The sequence below is a fragment of the Poecilia mexicana genome, unplaced genomic scaffold, assembly GCF_051168715.1.
Source record: "Poecilia mexicana isolate PSO_F unplaced genomic scaffold, ASM5116871v1 scaffold_5, whole genome shotgun sequence".
NCBI classification, from domain to species: Eukaryota; Metazoa; Chordata; class Actinopteri; order Cyprinodontiformes; family Poeciliidae; genus Poecilia; species Poecilia mexicana.
In genome coordinates this window covers 30,569,372-30,591,315 of record NW_028263374.1, presented here as the reverse complement: position 1 = coordinate 30,591,315, position 21,944 = coordinate 30,569,372, and the positions used below count along the sequence as shown (strand labels likewise).

At 42.7% G+C, this 21,944-nt stretch overlaps 2 protein-coding genes across 2 annotated transcripts; one reads left to right on the top strand and one right to left on the bottom strand.

Annotated features, from left to right (window-relative positions):
• Positions 1–1,286: 1,286 nt before the first annotated feature.
• On the bottom strand, positions 1,287–10,016 carry nicn1 (nicolin 1). The gene is made up of 7 exons (XM_014974547.2): positions 9,778–10,016; positions 9,073–9,221; positions 8,322–8,501; positions 4,070–4,183; positions 3,904–3,972; positions 3,710–3,814; positions 1,287–3,343 (listed from the first exon to the last, which is right to left on the bottom strand). Exons 2-7 carry the CDS (start codon positions 9,217–9,219, stop codon positions 3,302–3,304), a joined length of 657 nt encoding a protein of 218 aa, XP_014830033.1. The 5' UTR covers positions 9,220–9,221; positions 9,778–10,016; the 3' UTR covers positions 1,287–3,301.
• On the top strand, positions 5,685–10,918 carry LOC106908446 (nuclear factor 7, brain-like). Its single transcript, XM_088005881.1, has 2 exons — positions 5,685–7,158; positions 10,719–10,918. The coding sequence occupies exons 1-2, from the start codon at positions 5,837–5,839 to the stop codon at positions 10,807–10,809; spliced, it is 1,413 nt and encodes a 470-aa protein (XP_087862007.1). The 5' UTR covers positions 5,685–5,836; the 3' UTR covers positions 10,810–10,918.
• The last annotated feature ends 11,026 nt before the right edge of the window (positions 10,919–21,944 follow it).

The following is a 21,944-nucleotide window of genomic DNA, read 5'->3' as shown; positions in this document are numbered from 1 at the left end:
TCTGCTCTTCCTGCAGACTCGGAGCTCAAACCGCTCATGTGGGATTAGAGCTCCTTAAACGTCTCATTTCTTCCTCTCCCCTTTGTTTTCTGCCTTTTCATGCTTGGCAGCCCAGCAGTTTCATCCTGATGCTTTGGGTCGAGTTTCCTCCTGACTAACAGCTCAGTGTTTCTGCTCAGTGGCGACTCTTCAAGAAGCCAATCAAAATGCCTCATTGGAGGCATTTTGATTGGCTGAGACAGATCGGAGGCTGAGTGCTGCTCATCGACTGACGGCTGCTGAACTCCAGGTCCATCATCAGCGGTCCACATGTCACAGATGTCTCCAGATGTCCCCAGGTGTCTCCAGATGTCCCCAGGTGTCTCCAGATGTCCCTCGGTGTCTCCAGATGTCCCCAGGTGTCTCCAGATGTCCCCAGGTGTCTCCAGATGTCCCCAGGTGTCTCCAGATGTCCCTCGGTGTCTCCAGATGTCCCCAGGTGTCTCCAGATGTCCCCAGGTGTCTCCAGATGTCCACGTGTCTCCAGTTTCTGCGTTTTCACCGATCTGGACATAAAAAAGCAGAACTGATTCTCTGAATCTCAGGATGAAGCTGATGGTGAAATGTGGAGGAATGTTGACACGCAGGTCTGATGTGAGGAGCAGCAGCGCCACCGTGTGGTGACCCCCGGAAATCAGCTTCATCTGCAGCAACAGGAGAGAATCAGAATCAGGTCTTGCTCTGATCAGTACCTGGAAGAACCAGTGTCTGATAAATATTTGATTAAAAAAAGAAAACAATTTGAACTGATTCGGTTCCGCGGCAGCCAAGTCACTGAGCGGGTTCACCGGTCCGGTCCGGTCCATTTCACAGATTCCATCTTCACTGCAGCCGTCAGACAGAATCAGCAACATTAAGGATTTCACTCACATTGCTTATTATCTGAGAGCTGCTTTCACATTTTAATAATAATAACAATAATAACCTCCTCAGAATAAATTCACAACTTAAATTCATGTTCAAAAGATGAAAAGGTTTGGAGATTTCAGCGGCGACGCCCTCTGCTGGTGGTACCTGGATCAGCAGTCATGAGGTTTTACTGATGCTCACCTGGGTTGGTGTCCATCACATCCAAACAGCATCTGGTTTAAATCCGGTGGTTTCTGCAGAGACTCAGGATTGTTCTGATTGGTCCAGATCAGATCAGCTGCTTCAGGTCCATCACTCGTTTTTAGGGTCAGAATCTGTTTTTGTTTTTTTTCACAGCAGCGCACACATAACCACAAATAAAAACCAGGAAGAAGGCCTTTAGGTTTTGGAACTGAATCTTTACTCAAACATTCAACAACATGAAAGTTTAACTGCAGTCATTTGTCCCTGGTCGGTAGTTTGTTGGATAATTCCAGAAAATGTTTGGACGCTTCATGTCTAAACGTTGTGAACTCACAGAAACTGTTGGACAAATCGGCATGAACAAAAATCTACATTGCAGTAAAATGTGCATAAATATACATAACATAAAATATTTCAGTCGACAATAAAAACCTACAAACCAAAACTCGACTGAACACAGAAATCTGACTCCAGTCAGTGGTCAATGCTTTGAATCCAGGAAATACATGAAGCTGGTTAAAGTCAGACGTGACAAAATGAGGATTAATGGGTGGATGGAAAGTCGTCACTTCCTGCTTTTGTTGACAACAATAACTGCCCCTTCACAGAGAACATCCTGGCATTTTGTCCAGAAGATAATAACTGTAAACCTGTAAAGTTTCTGCTGAGTGAAACTCGTCTCTGCAGTTATTCCAGTCACAGCATGAAGCTGCTTTCTCTTCCTGTCGGTGCTGGAGCGGCCGGTGACACGGCTGTCAGACTCATCTGAATAAATGATTCATGACTCCGAGGTGAGGAGCTGCAGCGGCGTCGCTCAGCGCGCTGAGTGATGAGATGTTAGAAAGATCAAATCAAAGCGAACGAGGAGGAGGAGGAACGACTGCAGGATTTATGAGAAAGAGACGAAACTGCACCGCATGAAAACCAATTCAGCTGCAGACGGAGAGCGGGAGGAAACAACACCGATGTCTAAACTGCTGACATGTTGTTCATCTGATGAGAACATCTCCATCAGTGGCAACTGATCCTGTCAGGAATCAGAATCTGTCTGCGTTTGTTGGACCTGCAGCCACGATGGACGGTCTGGCAGAAATGACCCAGCTCGGTTCGAGCAGGAAGAGGAGGAGCTTCAGGAAGCAAACCGTGATGTCACGGTGACCTTTGAACTCAGAACAAGCTGAACTCCCTGACACCTTCTGTTTCTGCTGGCAAAGCAAATCGCATGAATTCAGTTAATGAATCTAGTAACTGTGTTTTCTGGCCAAAAGAAAAAATAAAACCTTTATTCTGGTTTTATTCAGAATTCTGCAGAACGAATCCACCGGATCCACAGACCGACTGCTGGACGAGCAACCAGGGCCAACAGGAGGGTCTTTGTGGGGACTTTCCATTGACTTCCAGTCATTTCTGAAGCCTAAACCTGTAATAGAAAATGTCAGGTGGTAGAAACTCTTAACTTTCAGAAATAAGTAAAACAAAGAATCAGTAATCGTAACCTGAGAGTAAAAATATGTGAAATAATCTAATTGAGTGGAAAACTGGAGATAAAATGTTTCTTCTTTTTCTTCATCACTTTCATCCTCCATCAAACTGCAGCTTATTTTCTCAGATGAAACAGGTGTGTGGCTCCGCCCCCATCATGACGTCATTACTTCGTCCTTGGGTCGGTTCTCAGGTTTCTGACTTGATTTACTGTTAAATATCGACAATGTGGAGGATTTTAAAATTCATCTTGACCCTGAAAGTGAAAACATAAATATCTAAGATTCGACTGGATTTGCTCAAAAAGAGCAACATTAGATATTTTATGATGAAACAAAAATCTTTTATTATGTAAATCAGTGAATCATTTTGGCTTTTCCTCATTTAGGATCCAAATGTGAAAAATGGATTTAACTTGATCAGTTTTATGATTTTTGTCTTTAACAGCCTGAATTATTAGTAACACCAAAACAAACGTGGAAGAAAAGATAATTTATATTAAAGAGGAAAAAATGACAGAAAATAAAACCAGCAGTGGATCAGGATCAGGACTGAAGTCTGAGGAGTGATTCTGCTAAACGTTTGGTTCACTGTTCTTACGTTGACACTGAATTACATGTTTCGTGCTGTGATAAGATCATATATGATGACATGAAGTGATAAACCAGCAGGGGCTTCCTGGTGTTCTGGCTCCACACAGGAAGTGCGTGTTGCTCTGAAAGCCGCGTTACGTCAGCGACAGCAGGTTGATGTCGTAACATCCGTCCACCTGCAGGAACACAAAACACACAACCGATCGTTTATTTCCAGATTCCTGTTTCTGCCAGGCTGTAACCGAGCTGAGCCCGGCGCTCACAGAGCGGCTTCAGCCTCGCACGGCGGCACAGAGGCGTTCCTCAGGGATCTGTGTTTGGATAACCTCTGATCAGCTCTTATTTCCATGCTAACCACACAGTGAGGTCTGGTTTTACAGTAACTCTGGAAAATCCAGTGTTCTTATAACAGTCCTCTCAAAAACGTCATGATTTCATGAGGCTGTTTGTTTACCAAAGCGAAACATTTCAATATGGAAAGTTGTTTTCAGTTTGTTTCCCAGGGATCGATACTTGGAGTTGACAGTGAACCGGAGACTCACATCGAAGCGTCCGATGGAGGCTGTGGTCTGGTTGGTCTGCATGACCTCGGTCAGAGCCCACATCTGCTGGATGCTGGAGGAAACGGTGTGCGGGTCCGGGAGGCCCTGCAGGACGTCCAGCAGAACACAGACCAGATGAAAACCCTTCAGAGGTTTCCATCAGGAACTCAAACTGCTTGGGACGGAGCGCATACCTCCACATCAGGAAGCTGGTCGACCAGAATCAGGTCAGACAGCCAATCAGAAACCTCCTTCTGGGGCTCCTGAACCAGACAAGAGGAATAATAATAATAATAGATCTGCTTTTCTTCTTAACAACTTACATATAACTCATACAGAGAGGAAAACGTAACGACTGACCAGCTCCATGTGGGGGAATATTTTGATCTCCTCCAAGCTGAAGGTCAGCCAGGCGGACGACGGCTGCCTCAGGATCAGCCTGACCGAAACCACGTGGTCTGCCTCCACCAGCATCTGGAGGAGCACAGAGTTAGCCAAGAGTTAGCCTGGAGTTAGTCTGGAGTTACCTGGAGTTAGCCTGGAGTTAGCCAAGAGTTAGCCTGGAGTTAGCCAAGAGTTAGCCTGGACTTAGCCAGGAGTTAGTCTGGACTTAGCCTGGAGTTAGTCTGGAGTTAGTCTGGAGTTAGCCTGGAGTTAGTCTGGAGTTAGTCTGGAGTTAGTCTGGAGTTAGCCTGGAGTTAGCCTGGAGTTAGCCTGGACTTAGCCTGGAGTTAGTCTGGAGTTAGTCTGGAGTTAGTCTGGAGTTAGCCTGTAGTTAGCCAAGAGTTACCCTGGAGTTAGCCTACAGTTAGCCAGTAATTAGTCTGGAGTTAGCCTGGACTTAGCCAGGAGTTAGCCTGGAGTTAGCCTACAGTTAGCCAGTAATTAGTCTGGAGTTAGCCTGGACTTAGCCAGGAGTTAGCCTGGAGTTAGCCTACAGTTAGCCAGTAATTAGTCTGGAGTTAGCCAGGAGTTAGCCTACAGTTAGCCAGTAATTAGTCTGGAGTTAGCCAGGAGTTAGCCTGGAGTTAGTCTGGAGTTAGCCAGGAGTTAGCCTGGAGTTAGCCAGGAGTTAGCCTGGAGTTAGCCTGGAGTTAGCCTGGAGTTAGCCTACAGTTAGCCAGTAATTAGTCTGGAGTTAGTCTGGAGTTAGTCTGGAGTTAGTCTGGAGTTAGCCTGTAGTTAGCCAAGAGTTACCCTGGACTTAGCCTACAGTTAGCCAGTAATTAGTCTGGAGTTAGCCTGGACTTAGCCTGGAGTTAGCCAAGAGTTACCCTGGACTTAGCCTACAGTTAGCCAGTAATTAGTCTGGAGTTAGCCTGGACTTAGCCAGGAGTTAGCCTGGAGTTAGCCTCTTGTCCTGCAGGAAACATTACTTCCTCAGTTTTGATCAGAACTGGAAGAAAAAAGATACACAGGGAAACTGCAGACCTCAGCTCTCTGAACAATGACTGGAGTTCTACTTGGAGAAATGGGACTGAAGAAGATGAATTTCCAAATTAGCATTTCAAACATTACAGTTTGTGTGGGGAGTTTTAATGTTTGTTAATGTCCAGGTTACAGTGAATGCAGCACGACAGAAAACTAAAAACCTGTGGAGACAACAAGTCAGAGAAATTCACTAAAACAGATTATTTCAGTTCCTAAAGTCTAAAGACGTCTGTCTGTCCATCAACCAATCAGCTGGCAGATCAGTCAGTTATTAACATTAATCACTAATGAGCCACACTGAGCTTCACCAGATATTAATGCTGCTCTCACAATAGATGACAACGCTCCGTTATTATGGCACAACGATGGAAACATTCATCTTAGTTTCACTGTGGTTACTAAGCTCAGCTGCCTGAACGAAGCTTCAGACAGACGTACAAAGAGAGGAAGGAAAAACCTCAGCTACAGGTTTAAACAAAGCTTCTCACAGGAAGTCGAACAGGTTTTAGCTCCGCCCCTTCTCTGACTCACCTGAGGGGAAACGGGAAGCAGCTCGTAAAACAGAGACGACCAGATTCACCATCAGAGTAAACCGACTGCTTCATCTGAGTAAATCCAGCTGCAGGACGGAAATAAAAACACACAGAGAGGGAGGGAGCCTTGACTGACTGAGATTCAGCTTCACTCAGAGACAAAATGGCTTCCAGATCAGAGGAGGATCTCTGCTGTCCGGTCTGTCAGGACGTCTTTACGGATCCGGTTGTTCTGTCATGTAGCCACAGCTTCTGTAGGGAGTGTCTGAAGAGCTGGTGGAGAGAGAAACCAGCAACAGAGTGTCCAGTTTGTAAGAAAAGGTCTTCAAAGTTGAATCCTCCCTGTAATCTGGCTCTGAAGAACCTGTGTGAATCATTCCTACAGCAGAGAGACCAGAGAATCCCAACGGATCTCTGCTCTCTGCACTCTGAGAAACTCAAACTCTTCTGTCTGGACCATCAGCAGCCAGTTTGTCTCGTCTGCAGAGATTCAGAAAAACACTCCAAGCACAGATTCAGGCCCATCGATGAAGCTGCTCAGCAACACAGAGAGAAACTGAAAACATCTCTGGAGCCTTTAAAGAGGAAACTGGAGATGAAGAAGGAAGTTAAAGAGGAGTTTGATCAGACAGCAGAACACATGAAGGTCCAGGCCCGACACACAGAGAGGCAGATTGTTGAGCAGTTCAAGAAGCTTCATCAGTTTCTGGCAGAGGAAGAGGAGGCCAGGCTGGCTGCACTGAGGGAGGAAGAGGAGCAGAAGAGAGGGATGATGAAGGAGAAGATGGAGGCTCTGAGCAGAGAGATAGCAGCTCTTTCAGACACAGTCAGAGCCACAGAGGAGGAGCTGAGAGCTGCAGACGTCTCATTCCTGCACAACTACAAGGCTGCAGTGGAAAGAGTCCAGCGCTGCCCCCTGCTGGAGGATCCACAGCTGCCCTCAGGAGCTCTGATAGACCAGGCCAAACATCTGGGCAACCTGGCCTTCAACATCTGGAGCAACATGAAGGGCATGGTGACCTACACTCCTCTGGTTCTGGACCCAAACACGGCTCATCCAAAGCTCCTGCTGTCTGACGATCTGAGCGTTGTGACAGCAGGTCAGAGGCAGAAGCTTCCTGATAATCCGGAGCGGTTGGACGTTTGGTGGTCCGTTCTCGGCTCTCAGGGTTTTGACTCCGGGATCCACAGCTGGGATGTTGACGTTGGAGGCAGTGAGGTTTGGACTCTGGGTGTGTTAGCAGAGTCTGTCCACAGGAGGCGAAACATTCAGTCTGGTTTATGGGGACTGACGTCAACAGAAGATGGATTATCAGTTTGTTCTCCAGGCTCCTGCTCAGATCTGTCAGCCCAGAAGAAGATCCAGAGGATCCGAGTGGATCTGGACTGGGACGGAGGAAATCTGTCCTTCTCTGATCCGGACACGAACACACACATACACACCTTCACACACACTTTCACTGACAGGATGTTTCCTTACTTTTACACTCAGGATGAAGTAAAAATCTCACAGATGAAGATCTGAGTGAGGATGGAGAAAACAAGCTGGGAGATTTAAAATCTGATCATCTGCTTGTTTCTGGTTTCATCTCCTGTCAGTACTTTAAAATGACAAACTGTCAGATAAATTAATTTACATACCATGTAGTTTATATCTGTCTGGTCTACATATTCAGGATAATATCTTAACTTGAGTTGAATAACTGGGCAGTTATCAAATAAACGACAAAAAAATTCATCTGTTTTATTGTATTCAGTTGAAATAATGGAGGGAATTAAATAAACTTATTAATGAAACTGTCAATAAGTCACAAATCTGATGTTTTAAACAGAAACGCGGCTGGAAACAAACTTTTCTTCTGAACATGTAAAGGACATATTTTAACAAAGAATGTAATAATGTAATAACCAACAATCTGTGTGAGAGAAACATGTTTTATAACCTTTATGAAGTCTTGAACTGTTAAATCTACTGACTGGTAAAAACTGGACCGGTCAGTAAATACCACCTTTAATATCATCCCATAAAAAACATAAAAAATAAACAATAGTTCAGGTGAAACATAGAAACATTTATAGAAGTAGGAAATAATATCAAGTTAACGTGAAGTTTCTGTCTTTATTTGTGGTAAAAGATGAGTAAAATAATTGTAACCCTGGACCTGGAGAGGATCAGGCTGGACATGCTAATGTCACATGACCTGAGAAAGTACAGGCCCCTGTTCTGGTCCTCTGCTGCTAAATTACTGAATAACTACAAATATGAGCTCAACATCAAATATATTTATAGTTTTTAATCTGTTCTTCCACCATCAAACTGTTTTTCTTTCCATTCATCTTTCCAGAGTTTCAGGAAGCTCTTTAGTTTAGCGTTAGCAGCTACGTCTTTAGCATTCAAATGCTATTTTAGGCTAGCACAGTTTCACTGATGGGCTAACTCCTTTTAGCATAACTTGAACACAATAGTCATGTTTTCCAGCATCCAATCAGATCGATTAGAACCAGATTAGACTCTTCATCGCTGCCGTCTGAGGACGATCCAGTCATTCGGTCTCGTTTCTAATCAGACTTTGGTTCGGTGGGAGCTCACAGATAAACCTGGACTGAGCCAGAAGCTGCTGGTTAGCAGACCGGTTTGTCTGACCCACCTGCTTCCTGTGGATGGAGTAGTAATCCTGGGAGCCTCTCTCTGTGTGCGGGTTGTCCATCAGCGGCAGGTCTCTGAGAGCCGTGACCCACTTGGTCGGCCCGTCCTGTCCAGAAGCCCTCCTCAGCAAGCGCACAGTAACGTAGGCGGTGTAGTAGTTCTTAAAGGTGATTTCCTCAACCTGCAGACAGACGGTGGAAAACAAACACTGAAGCAGCCAAACCTCAGCGCCGCTGCGGATTAAAACAGCAGGATCCTCTGGAGCTAAATGCCCCAAACGGCCAGAACTGCTGAGTCCAACAGAAAGACGAGTTTCAGCTTCTGACAGAAACACAGACCAGTTTGTGTCTCACAGCAGCTGGATCTCCTGATCTGCACTGTAACAGCACAACTTCCTGCTGCGTCTGACAGCCAGCGTGTCGTCTGACAAAAACTCAGTGAAAACAAACGGATTGATTTAGAAACGTTGGACAAATGTTCCTTTCTTCTAGCACTCTGAACTTTTTAAACTTAATGCTGTAAAAACTTTGCAGACGTGAGGGAAGTCCAGCTGAGGGAACCTCTGGATTCCTGCTCTAGCTGTTCAGAAACGAACAGTTCATTAACATCCATCAATCAGCAGCTTGTTTCTCTGGAGGAAGTAAAGAACCAAAAACTTTGGTTTGACTGATTCCTCGGTCCGAAGCAGAGCAGAGTGAGGTTATGGGAGGATAACAGATGTTTTCATCGTTTCTGTTGTGTGTCTGACTTACACTGACTGGTTTCCCAAAGGGGAGGGGGACATCGACCACACAGACCCCGGACTGAACCGGTTCTGCTTTGGACTCTCCGATCTGCAGGTAGACCGGAGCTTTGACTGTGCAGGTGACCGGCTGTCTGCCGCCATCGACCTCGCTCATCTCTGAAAACAAAAACCGGGTTGTTAAAGTTTTCCCTCTGTCCAGAAAAATTAACCTGGATGACATCATTAGTTACGACATTTCATTTCCCTTTGAACTGAATAGAACTGAGCTGAATCTTGACTTTATTCAGTTCAACTCAATTCAAATGTACTTTATTGATCCCAGAGGGAAATTAAACACTTCATGTTTTAACCAAAAACGTCCATAAACGGAGCCGAATTTTTACTGATGAAATATTGTGTTAAAAATAGTTTTCAGTGTTTTCAGAAGCACCGAGCTGTGACCTGAAGCTGATTTCATCTTAATGAAGCGACCTTCTGAAGGACGTCTGGTTGCTGCGGTCAGCACCACGGACAGCGACTGGATGAACTAAAACATGAGGTTCAAAGCAGCTCTGAGAAAGAACCGAATCATTTTAATGAGCCGTTTAAGCTTCAGGTGAACTCTGTTCAGAAACACCGCTTCATCGCAGAGACCTACACGGTTAGCATGGCGGCTAACTGCGGCTAACGGAGGCCGGGAAGCCGGGATGAACGGAGCCGGTTCTCTGCTCACCTTCCTCCGGTGGAGAGGTCAAAGGTCAGAGTTGAAGATAAGATCTGGGCAGTGAGAGGAAAAAGCACAGACTCCAGCCACCTCTGTTCACATCCTAAATATATTTGGTGTTACTTCCCGATTGGCACGGTAACCAAGGCGACAGAGAGTTTCTTAAAGGGCCAGCATCTCTGAAATATCAGAAAGCATCAGATTCAGACATGGACTTTACCTGGAAGAGCAAACCTGGAGTTTTATTGCTTAAGATATTTTTATTAGAAAACATGAATAAATCCCACAGAAATGATTTATTTCTATGTTTACAGTGAAATAATATGCAGTGAAATAGTTTCTATTGTACTAACATGACTGTACTGCTACCCTCCAGTCAGTTCATTTATGTTTTAATATTTTCAGGAAGTTCAGGTACTTTTCTCTTTTGAAAACATGGATCCATTGAAATGCATTTATTTCACTAATATGTTGTGTCCAAAGTTAACCTGAATCCAGATATAAAAACTATGTAATCTCTAAAGTCAGCAGCAGGTGGCAGCATTGCTGCACCATTCAAACCCGTTTCCACAGTCTGTCCTCTATCTCTGAGCTCTGGACTTTAACTATACCACCACAGCCTGGCCGGCCTCCTGCTGAGATCCAGCTCTGGTGGGAGGAAGCAGAAAACTGCAGATATTTATCTGGAATAAAAACTGCATTCAATTTCACAACAGAATGACACGAGCATGGCTAATATTTACTATTTTTTCCTCATCATTATGTTGGTAAATAAGTATCTTTTTTTTATATATCATTTTCCACAAACATCAGAAGAAAATGTATCGATCCTCATTTTGGAAATGTTTTATGCTTTTCTGTGTTTTAAAAGCTGAAAACAGAAACAGTTGTTTTTAGAAATGACCACAGATTTCCTGTGGTAGATGTTTTCACAACATGTCCTGTAACATTTGCAGCTCTGTGACTTTTATTCGTCTGCTTGGTTTGCTCTCAGAGCTGAGATGTTTCCTCTCTTCCTCCTGCACGTTTGGCTGCAGCTGAAACAGAAATGACCCAGCAGCCAGGGCTTCACAGTGAGACGATCCGCTGTAGCGCCCCCTACAGGCAGCAGATCAGAGTAAACATAAGAATCCCTTTGGTTTCAGAAAAACTCCCTTTGTGTTTGTGTTAAATTTATCTATAAAGCCAATAAACACAACATTTCTAACAAGATAATCGCACTAACCTTTTCAATAAATTACTAATCCAGGACAAAACATCATTTCATATCATATAGTTTTTACAAAAATGCAACAAAAAACAGATTTTTTGTTTCATCTTGAGAAATATTTTCACAATTTGATGCAGATTGGACATTATTTCACAGGTTATTTATTTTTTCCTTTGGGGTCCAGAACAGATTTTAGTTCACACACACACACACACACACACACACACACACACACACACACACACACACACACACACACACACACACACACACACACACACACACACACACACACACACACACACACATCATCCCAGCTCCTCCCATATGGTGAGTGAAGGTGAATGAGCTGAGAGGAAGAGGAGGAGGAGGATGAAGAGGACTCAGGTTCTGTCCGTCTCTCATGGTGATTTAAGCTTCCTGTGTTCCCTGGTTCTGCTTCCTCTCCTTCTGAAAGCGTTTCCTTCCCTCAGCTGCTCCAGATTCTGTCTACATGTGTTTTCTGGTAAATCGGATCAGAAACAAGCCCACTGGAAGAGGATGTGAGTGATGCTTCGTGTTTCAGGGAGTTTTCATGTCACATCAGCTAAAATCCTGTTTCTGTCTAATCAGAGGAACGTTCCAGAGAAAACATGGAGACAAAATGTTTCTCCATGAAAACACAATGTTTTTAAATCTGGTTCCTCTGAGCCTCGGAGTCTGAATCACTCAGGAAGTGAAGCAGGAACAGGAATAAATCTGGAACCTCCATTATCACCAAACTGATGAGTTTCTAATAAAACGTGACTCTTATGGGTCTCCTGGAAGTCCTTCACTTCAGCCTGGACTATTATAAAGACAGGCATGAAGAACGGCGAGTGGCAGAAAGTCCAGAGATAAACTGAGAGTCCAGATTAAAACAAAGTCTGGAAGTTTGGAGAGAAAACAAACTGGAATGGTGTCCCGGTCAGTGAAGGTGGTTTAAAAGCAGTGAGGTAAGATTCATACGTCAGAAACAGCAGAGCTTTGATGCAGCTGCACTTTATCAGCAGAGGAGAACCTGACAGACGGAGAGGCAGGAATATTTGTCACGGTGAAATTAGAAGAAGCTTCTTTTTAAAGTGCCAAAACAATTTTAACTAAGCGCAGAACGGAGCCTGGAGCCACCCGCGGATCCAATTACCGTACGGGAGCTTAGAGCCCGATAGTGCCGCCATGTTAAGCCTGTTTCTGCAGAAACAAACTCAATTCCAAAGTTTAGAGTTTCTGTAATTAAAAAAGCCAAACCAGCAACGCAGAGCGACGCAAAGGAAGGAGAGGAGATAGAAGAGGGAAACGAGGGAGCGCTCCCAGAGAGGAGGGGAGGAGGAGCAGGAAGCAGGAGGCGAGGGTGGGGAGGAAGAACCAGGATCCAACAGAACCAGAACCAGCCTGAATAATCCAAATGCAGTGAGACTCAGATCGTTCAGCAGAATAAACTGCAGGTTTGATGAGATCAGTGTTTTATATTGGTGCATTAATAACTGATTATAACTGATAATCAAAATATGATTTCTGTTCCTCAGATTCTCAGCTGGATCAGTTCTAGAGTTTAAACATCTGGATCAGTTCTAGAGTTTAAACATCTGGATCAGTTCCAGAGTCTAGAGTTTAAACGTCTGGATCAGTTCCAGAGTTTAAACATCTGGATCAGTTCTAGAGTTTAAACATCTGGATCAGTTCTAGAGTTTAAACGTCTGGATCAGTTCTAGAGTCTAGAGTTTAAACATCTGGATCAGTTCTAGAGTCTAGAGTTTAAACGTCTGGATCAGTTCCAGAGTTTAAACATCTGGATCAGTTCCAGAGTTTAAACATCTGGATCAGTTCTAGAGTCTAGAGTTTAAACGTCTGGATCAGTTCCAGAGTTTAAACATCTGGATCAGTTCCAGAGTTTAAACATCTGGATCAGTTCTAGAGTCTAGAGTTTAAACATCTGGATCAGTTCCAGAGTCTAGAGTTTAAACATCTGGATCAGTTCTAGAGTTTAAACATCTGGATCAGTTCTAGAGTTTAAACGTCTGGATCAGTTCTAGAGTCTAGAGTTTAAACATCTGGATCAGTTCTAGAGTCTAGAGTTTAAACGTCTGGATCAGTTCTAGAGTTTAAACATCTGGATCAGTTCTAGAGTTTAAACGTCTGGATCAGTTCTAGAGTCTAGAGTTTAAACATCTGGATCAGTTCTAGAGTTTAAACATCTGGATCAGTTCTAGAGTTTAAACGTCTGGATCAGTTCTAGAGTCTAGAGTTTAAACGTCTGGATCAGTTCCAGAGTTTAAACATCTGGATCAGTTCCAGAGTTTAAACATCTGGATCAGTTCTAGAGTCTAGAGTTTAAACATCTGGATCAGTTCCAGAGTTTAAACATCTGGATCAGTTCTAGAGTCTAGAGTTTAAACATCTGGATCAGTTCCAGAGTCTAGAGTTTAAACATCTGGATCAGTTCTAGAGTTTAAACATCTGGATCAGTTCTAGAGTTTAAACGTCTGGATCAGTTCTAGAGTCTAGAGTTTAAACATCTGGATCAGTTCTAGAGTCTAGAGTTTAAACGTCTGGATCAGTTCCAGAGTTTAAACATCTGGATCAGTTCTAGAGTCTAGAGTTTAAACATCTGGATCAGTTCTAGAGTCTAGAGTTTAAACGTCTGGATCAGTTCCAGAGTTTAAACATCTGGATCAGTTCTAGAGTCTAGAGTTTAAACATCTGGATCAGTTCCAGAGTTTAAACATCTGGATCAGTTCTAGAGTCTAGAGTTTAAACATCTGGATCAGTTCTAGAGTTTAAACATCTGGATCAGTTCCAGAGTTTAAACATCTGGATCAGTTCTAGAGTCTAGAGTTTAAACATCTGGATCAGTTCCAGAGTCTAGAGTTTAAACATCTGGATCAGTTCTAGAGTTTAAACATCTGGATCAGTTTTCTAGATTTAACGTCTGGACGTTCCTCCGTTTGAATCTTTTTAAATCAAACTTGATCGGTAATGAAAAAAGATTCAAACATAAAATAGAAACGATCATGTTAGGCTTTGGTGTCTTATATTAATATGAATAAAATGATAAAGATCCAGTAAATATTTACAGTTAATTATTTTATATTTTCTCCATTTAAAAGGAAATTAATTTACATAAAGAGATAAAAGTTGATGAAAAGCTGTCTTTCCTCAGCTTCCTGTCCAACATCTTCGCTCTGATATGTAAATATTATTATTATTATTATTATTATTATTATTATTATTATTATTATTATTATTATGACCTGAGTTTCTGCCTGACCCTGTTTTTAGCCCAGATGTTCATCTGGAATCATTTCATTTTGATCCTCAGTGGATTAAATCTCCTCCTCCTTTTATTTTATTAGTTAATAGATGTCAAAAGTTTAATGATGTTAAATCAAGCAGGGAGTTACAGACTGCGGTAGATGTGAGAACCACGACGGTCTTCTGCAGGAGCCGCGCAAAAAAACGTAAACACCCTGAAAACATCCTAAAAACATCCTGAAAACACCCTGAAAACATCCTGAAAACACCCTGAAAACATCCTAAAAACATCCAAAAACACCCTGAAAACATCCTAAAAACATCCTGAAAACATCCTGAAAACACCTGAAAACATCCTGAAAACACCCTGAAAACATCCTAAAAATATCCTGAAAACATCCTAAAAACATCCTGAAAACACCCTGAAAACATCCTGAAAACACCCTGAAAACATCCTGAAAACATCATAAAAACATCCTAAAAACATCCTGAAAACACCCTGAAAACATCCTGAAAACATCCTGAAAACACCCTGCAAACATCCTGAAAACACCCTGAAAACACCCTGAAAACATCCTGAAAACACCCTAAAAACATCCTGAAAACACCTGAAAACATCCTGAAAACATCCTGAAAACATCCTAAAAACATCCTGAAAACATCCAAAAACATCCTGAAAACACCTGAAAACATCCTGAAAACATCCTGAAAACACCCTGAAAACATCCTAAAAACATCCTGAAAACATCCTGAAAACACCTGAAAACATCCTGAAAACACCCTGAAAACATCCTAAAAACATCCTGAAAACACCTGAAAACATCCTGAAAACATCCTAAAAACATCCTGAAAACACCCTAAAAACATCCTGAAAACACCCTGAAAACATCCTGAAAACATCCTGAAAACATCCTAAAAACATCCTGAAAACATCCAAAAACATCCTGAAAACACCTGAAAACATCCTGAAAACATCCTGAAAACACCCTGAAAACATCCTAAAAACATCCTGAAAACATCCTGAAAACACCTGAAAACATCCTGAAAACACCCTGAAAACATCCTAAAAACATCCTGAAAACACCTGAAAACATCCTGAAAACATCCTAAAAACATCCTGAAAACACCCTAAAAACATCCTGAAAACACCCTGAAAACATCCTAAAAACATCCTGAAAACACCCTAAAAACATCCTGAAAACACCCTGAAAACATCCTGAAAACATCCTGAAAACATCCTAAAAACATCCTGAAAACACCCTAAAAACATCCTGAAAACATCCTGCAAACATCCTGAAAACACCCTGAAAACATCCTGAAAACATCCTGTATACATCCTGAAAACACCCTGCAAACATCCTGAAAACACCCTGAAAACACCCTGAAAACATCCTAAAAACATCCTGAAAACACCCTGCAAACATCCTGAAAACACCCTGAAAACATCCTGAAAACATCCTAAAAACATCCTGAAAACATCCTAAAAACATCCTGAAAACACCCTGAAAACATCCTAAAAACATCCTAAAAACATCCTGAAAACATCCTGAAATGATCCTGCAAACATCCTGCAAACATCCTGAAAACACCCTGAAAACATCCTAAAAACATCCTGAAATCACCCTGAAAACACCCTGAAAACATCCTGAAAACATCCTGAAAACACCCTGCAAACATCCTGAAAACACCCTGAAAACACCCTGAAAACATCCTAAAAACATCCTGAAAACACCCTGCAAACATCCTGAAAACACCCTGAAAACATCCTGAAAACATCCTAAAAACATCCTGAAAACATCCTAAAAACATCCTGAAAACATCCTGAAAACACCCTGAAAACACCCTGAAAACATCCTAAAAACATCCTAAAAACATCCTGAAAACATCCTGAAATGATCCTGCAAACACCCTGAAAACACCCTGCAAACATACAGGATACACCCTGCAAACATCCTGAAAACACCCTGAAAACATCCTGAAAACATCCTGAAAACACCCTGAAAACATCCTGAAAACATCCTGTATACATCCTGAAAACACCCTGAAAACATCCTGAAAACACCCTGCAAATATCCTGAAAACACCCTGAAAACACCCTGCAAATATCCTGAAAACACCCTGCAAACATCCTGAAAACACCTGAAAAGATCCTGAAAACACCCTAAAAACATCCTGAAAACATCCTGAAATGATCCTGCAAACATCCTGCAAACACCCTGAAAACACCCTGCAAACATACAGGATACACCCTGCAAACATCCTGAAAACACCCTGAAAACATCCTGAAAACATCCTGAAAACACCTGAAAACATCCTGAAAACATCCTGAAAACATCCTAAAAACACCCTGAAAACACCCTGCAAATATCCTGAAAACACCCTGCAAACATCCTGAAAACATCCTGAAAACACCCTGAAAACACCCTGCAAACATCCTGAAAACACCCTGCAAACATCCTGCAAACATCCTGCAAACACCCTGCAAACATCCTGAAAACATCCTGAAAACATCCTGAAAACACCCTGAAAACATCCTGAAAACACCCTGAAAACATCCTGAAAACACCCTGAAAACATCCTGAAAACATCCTGTATACATCCTGAATACACCCTGCAAACATCCTGAAAACACCCTGAAAACACCCTGCAAATATCCTGAAAACACCCTGCAAACATCCTGAAAACACCGTGAAAACATCCTGAAAACATCCTGAAAACATCCTGCAAACACCCTGCAAACATCCTGAAAACACCCTGAAAACATCCTGAAAACACCCTGAAAACATCCTGAAAACATCCTGAAAACATCCTGAAAACATCCTGAAAACACCCTGAAAACATCCTGAAAACATCCTGAAAACACCCTGAAAACACCCTGAAAACACCCTGAAAACATCCTGAAAACATCCTGTATACATCCTGAAAACACCCTGAAAACACAGACTTCAGGTTCTAACGGTTCAAAGAGATTTTCACCTGAGTGATGTCATCTGGACAGGTGAGACTAGAGGACAGCCGGTCCAGCTGAAGCACGGTAGTGGAGGTATGATGAGGAAGAACTGAAACAGTCAGAAAAGTGGATCAAAGTTCGTCCATGTCAGTTTGAGATGAAGAGTTTTGATTATTTTGTTTAATTGCAGATGTAACAAAGATTTGATGTGAAGAGGAAGTTACCAGAGGAACTGTTTGGTTTGAGTTGTGAGTCCAGAGCAGCGAAGGTGGCGGAGTAGGACTTCATCCTTTGGGTCGCTGGTTCGATTCCCACTCTGTCTGCTGTCTGAATTTATTTAAAGTTTTTATCACTAAAATTAAGTTACCTTCAGGGAAAAGAAAAACAAATAATTATACAATGCAATGTGATTCAAACCCAAAACTTGAAAATCCCAGCCCACCTGAACCCACCGTCAGACCAGCGTGGGACTGGTGGGAAACCAGTTCTTCCCTTAAGGAAACATTGATCCTGTTTGCTTCCTGATTCATGATGAGCTGCTGAGTTTTACCCACCAGGAGAAAAACAAAGTCTGATCTGTTCTGAGATCTGGACAGAAGCAAACGGCAAAAATAAACGTTTTGAGTTTTTTCTCCTCATCTTTCCCAGATCAGGCAGGTAAATCTGCTGAGTTGACCCTTGACCCTTCATGTTGCGCTTTAACAGACTGCGCTGACCTGGAGACGCTCCTGTGTGTCTCTGTTTCTGACTGCAGCCAAGAGGATCACTGCTGGTTTCTGCAGAGACCAGCGCCGCCGTGCGCCATTTGGCGAACGGAGGAGAGAAATGTTGGCAGGAAACTGCGGCTGATTTTTCGCCTGGAGAAGCACACCAGTGCAAACACCTGCAGATTTTATTTTCCATGCATTTGTTATCAGGGCTGCGTTTTAATGGCGCGGTAAATCACAGCTGACAGGCCAGAGCGGTGGCGGCGGCGGCCCACCGCTCTTTACAAGCAGAGAGGAACGACGGCGGCGCTGCGAGTCCAGTTATTAACGCTGCAGCATCATGAAGACAAGATGGAGGAAAACGGCTGATTTCTGAAACCTGTTCAAAACTTTACTGAGTTCAGATCACAACCTGATAGGTCCTCTGTCTGGTTGCCTAGGAAACGCAGTGAAGCATGATGGGTAAGGTCTAAATTAGCCACTGAAATATTAACCAACAAAACATTAATAATCTGTCCATCAAAATTGTTATGATGCATCAAAACAACAAAGTTTTTTCTGGTTGTTTTTTAAAACTGGCAGCTGATTAGCATCTCAGAAGCTCAAGTAACACATGAACTTTGACCCCCAAGTCCTAGAGGAGTTGAAAAGGAGCAGAAAGGAACAGGAAGTTGAATCATCACTTCCTGTTAGAAAGAGGAAATATTTGGCAAACAAACTAGATGAACTTCAAACCCAGTTAAACCCCAGAGATTTACATTAGCGATGGTTGAATGGATCGGATCCTCTACTCCAACATCCCTCTGATCCACTTTCTAACCAGAGATTTAAAGAGGAGCAGCAAAAGCAAAGGTGGTGGATTAGCAGCTGCTCATATCATCCAGTCATCTTACTGTAGATCATTGTCTCTGCTGCCTGACACTGAGCTGTTAGCACGTTAGCATGACAACATGCTAACATAGAATGCTGCTGACTGAAGACAGCAGGAGTCTTCAGTCAGAGGCTTTTCCAGAGTCACTGTGTGACTGACTGCTGCTGGAGCTGCTTCCAGCCCACAGCATCACTATTCAGAGACTCTTTAAAGATGAGTTATGACGACATTCAGTTTCCCTTCAGGACAAATAAAGTATCTCTGTTAGATGTTCATAAAGCTGGAAGCTAATTATTTTATAAACTGCAAAACATTTCAGACATTTGGAATCAAAGGAGTAAAAAACTGAAAGTTTGTAAGATTTTCTATCTGAAGGTTGAAGGGAATAAAGACTCTGCTTCCTCCTCTGTGTTTTCAGATGTGGACTCTCCTAAAGAGATCCGTCTGTCCGTCCTCCTCAGGTTTTCTGTGGATTTACTCTGAATTTCCATCTTTGGCTCGTCTGAAAGTTTTCTTAATGATGAAGAGGAAGTCTCTCATTCAGGGCCGAGCGATCGTCTTTGTCTCTGAAAAATGTAAATTGATTCCAGAGGACTTAATTCATTTGGTTGGATCTCCTCTCCCGGTCGCCTCAGGCGCAGTCGAGCTGCAGTCTTGGAAAACTTTGGAAGCTGTTTTCCAGATCCGAGGTTTCAGTCTTTGTTCGTCTCTGGGGTGAAAAGTTTTCACAAACTTTTTATCTTTGATCAGAGGAGAAACTGATGAGAAAATGAAACGTTGCTCTGGAGTTAAAACGCGTCGACGGTCTGAAAGGAACATGGATGTTTGGACGTTTGGTTCCTTTGGAGCAGCTGAAACAGTTGTTTCTGATGAATGAGAAGCAGCAGAAAAAACCATCGACAGACGACAGACAGACAGACAGACAGACAGACAGACAGACAGACAGACAGACAGACAGACGACAGACAGACGACAGACAGACAGACAGACAGACAGACAGACAGACAGACGACAGACAGACAGACGACAGACAGACGACAGACAGACAGACGACAGACAGACGACAGACAGACAGACGACAGACAGACAGACAGACAGACAGACAGACGACAGACAGACAGACAGACAGACAGACAGACGACAGACAGACAGACAGACAGACAGACAGACAGACAGACAGACAGACAGACGACAGACAGACAGACAGACAGACAGACAGACAGACAGACAGACGACAGACAGACGACAGACAGACAGACAGACAGACAGACAGACAGACAGACGACAGACAGACAGACGACAGACAGACGACAGACAGACAGACGACAGACAGACGACAGACAGACAGACGACAGACAGACAGACAGACAGACAGACAGACAGACAGACAGACGACAGACAGACGACAGACAGACAGACAGACAGACGACAGACAGACGACAGACAGACGACAGACAGACTATTCAGGTAAAACCTGAATAATCGTCAGGATTTAGTTCACACCTTTTTATTCTGACTGCAGAAACAAACGTTCTGCTCCTTTAAACATCTTTCACTGAAGGTTTGCAGTCTTTATCTTGCAGTGCAGCCACACACACACACACACGCACACACACACACACACACACACACACACACACACACACACACACACACACACACACACACACACACACACACACACACACACACACACACACGTTGTTTTCTGTGCTCAGAGATGAAGACCTGAAATGTCTGAGCAGAGATCAGCCTCCTGTCTGCTGCAGGCAGAGACTCAACGCTTCACTTTTCACTCAGTCAGACAAACAGCTAAACTCACAGCTGACACTCCGTGTTTCTCTGCTGAATCTTCATCGCTCTTTTCTCTGCTCCTCTTCATCCCCGGAGAGCCACCTTTCATTTCCGGCCGTTCTCTCCGGCTCCACCTTCCTCCCGTCTGGTTGAGCGGCGTGGAGAGACGCTCCGCTGCTGTCAGAGCTGGAAGCTGAAACATACATGAGGAGATCTGGAGCTCTGCTCTCTCTGCAGATATCAGGAAATCACATTTGTTCCATCACATCATGAATCATAAACTATAATGTTTGCATCAGACGTCAGCCGGCCTGAAGAAAAGACAGGACGGATTCCAGAACGTTAAAATTTCAACAAACTGCAGAGAAAAATGAGAAAATGATTTCAATCTGCAGAGAAACAGGAAAGTTTTTCAATGCGACTTCATGACTTTTTTTGGTCGTATCCAAATCGGTCTATTTCACAAAACTACAATTAAAACTATTTCCACATCAGGAGTCACATGATCAACAACCAGACGTTACTGCTGGCGAAAACCACGAAGAAGAAGAATACAGGAAGTGGTTGGAGGACGAAGCGCTGCGTGTTTTTTAAATGACTAATCATGTGAACAAACTGTCGAGAAAAGTCGAGCTCAGCCCACTTCCCCATGCTGGAGATTTTAGTTTAATAATAACAATAAATAAAGTTATCTTTAAAACTGATTATACAGGTGACATCAAGACCCAACAGTAGAGTCAGACGGTAATAAAATTAATCTGGTTGTGTGTGTTGTTATTGTGTCCTGCTTTAATTCTACTTTTTTCTATTTAATCATAAAAAAATCATAGTCTGACAGAAGGAAAGTTATGAAACAGGAAAAGCAGGTTTCCTGGAAAAAGAGGAAGTTTCCAGCCTGCAGTGAATAAAAATAGTTCAAACTGCTCATTTTGGGCATTAAAGGTTTAAGGAATAAATTCTAGACGTTTTGAGAAATTGAATAAAACCCAGAGTAAAATACTTAAATTAATAATGATAACTTATGATTAAGCCGATAATTAATATTGGTTTAACCGGTGGTTGATGTTGGTTTGATTATAAGAATATTTACACTTACTCTTATACTTATTGAAATACTTACAGGTGAAAGAAGTAACTGTAACATGGTGTCAAATGATTAGAATAATGAATTATTATTGGTTTCTTTTCAGAAATGTCTGTAAGAACTCACATTATGATTATAAGAGTAACTAATAAGTAATGGTTATTATAATATTATAAGTGAATGCTAAATCAGATAAACTAAAAGGTTATAAATGTGATTTTGACATTAAACTTGAAATGGTGTAAAGTGTGTAACTGTAACTAAAGGTCACTGATGTTGTGTTGGAGGTA

What these genes read in the sequence shown, in the direction of transcription:
- LOC106908446 (XM_088005881.1), top strand. Translation starts at nt 5,837, where the DNA reads ATGGCTTCCAGATCAGAGGAGGATCTCTGCTGTCCGGTCTGTCAGGAC. An exon ending in AGGATGTTTCCTTACTTTTA is followed by an intron (nt 7,159 to 10,718) that starts CACTCAGGATGA and finishes GTCCTGTAACAT; the next exon opens with TTGCAGCTCTGTGACTTTTA.
- nicn1 (XM_014974547.2), bottom strand. Translation starts at nt 9,219, where the DNA reads ATGAGCGAGGTCGATGGCGGCAGACAGCCGGTCACCTGCACAGTCAAA. An exon ending in CCTTTGGGAAACCAGTCAGT is followed by an intron (nt 8,502 to 9,072) that starts GTAAGTCAGACA and finishes GTCTGTCTGCAG; the next exon opens with GTTGAGGAAATCACCTTTAA. An exon ending in ACTCCATCCACAGGAAGCAG is followed by an intron (nt 4,184 to 8,321) that starts GTGGGTCAGACA and finishes GTGCTCCTCCAG; the next exon opens with ATGCTGGTGGAGGCAGACCA.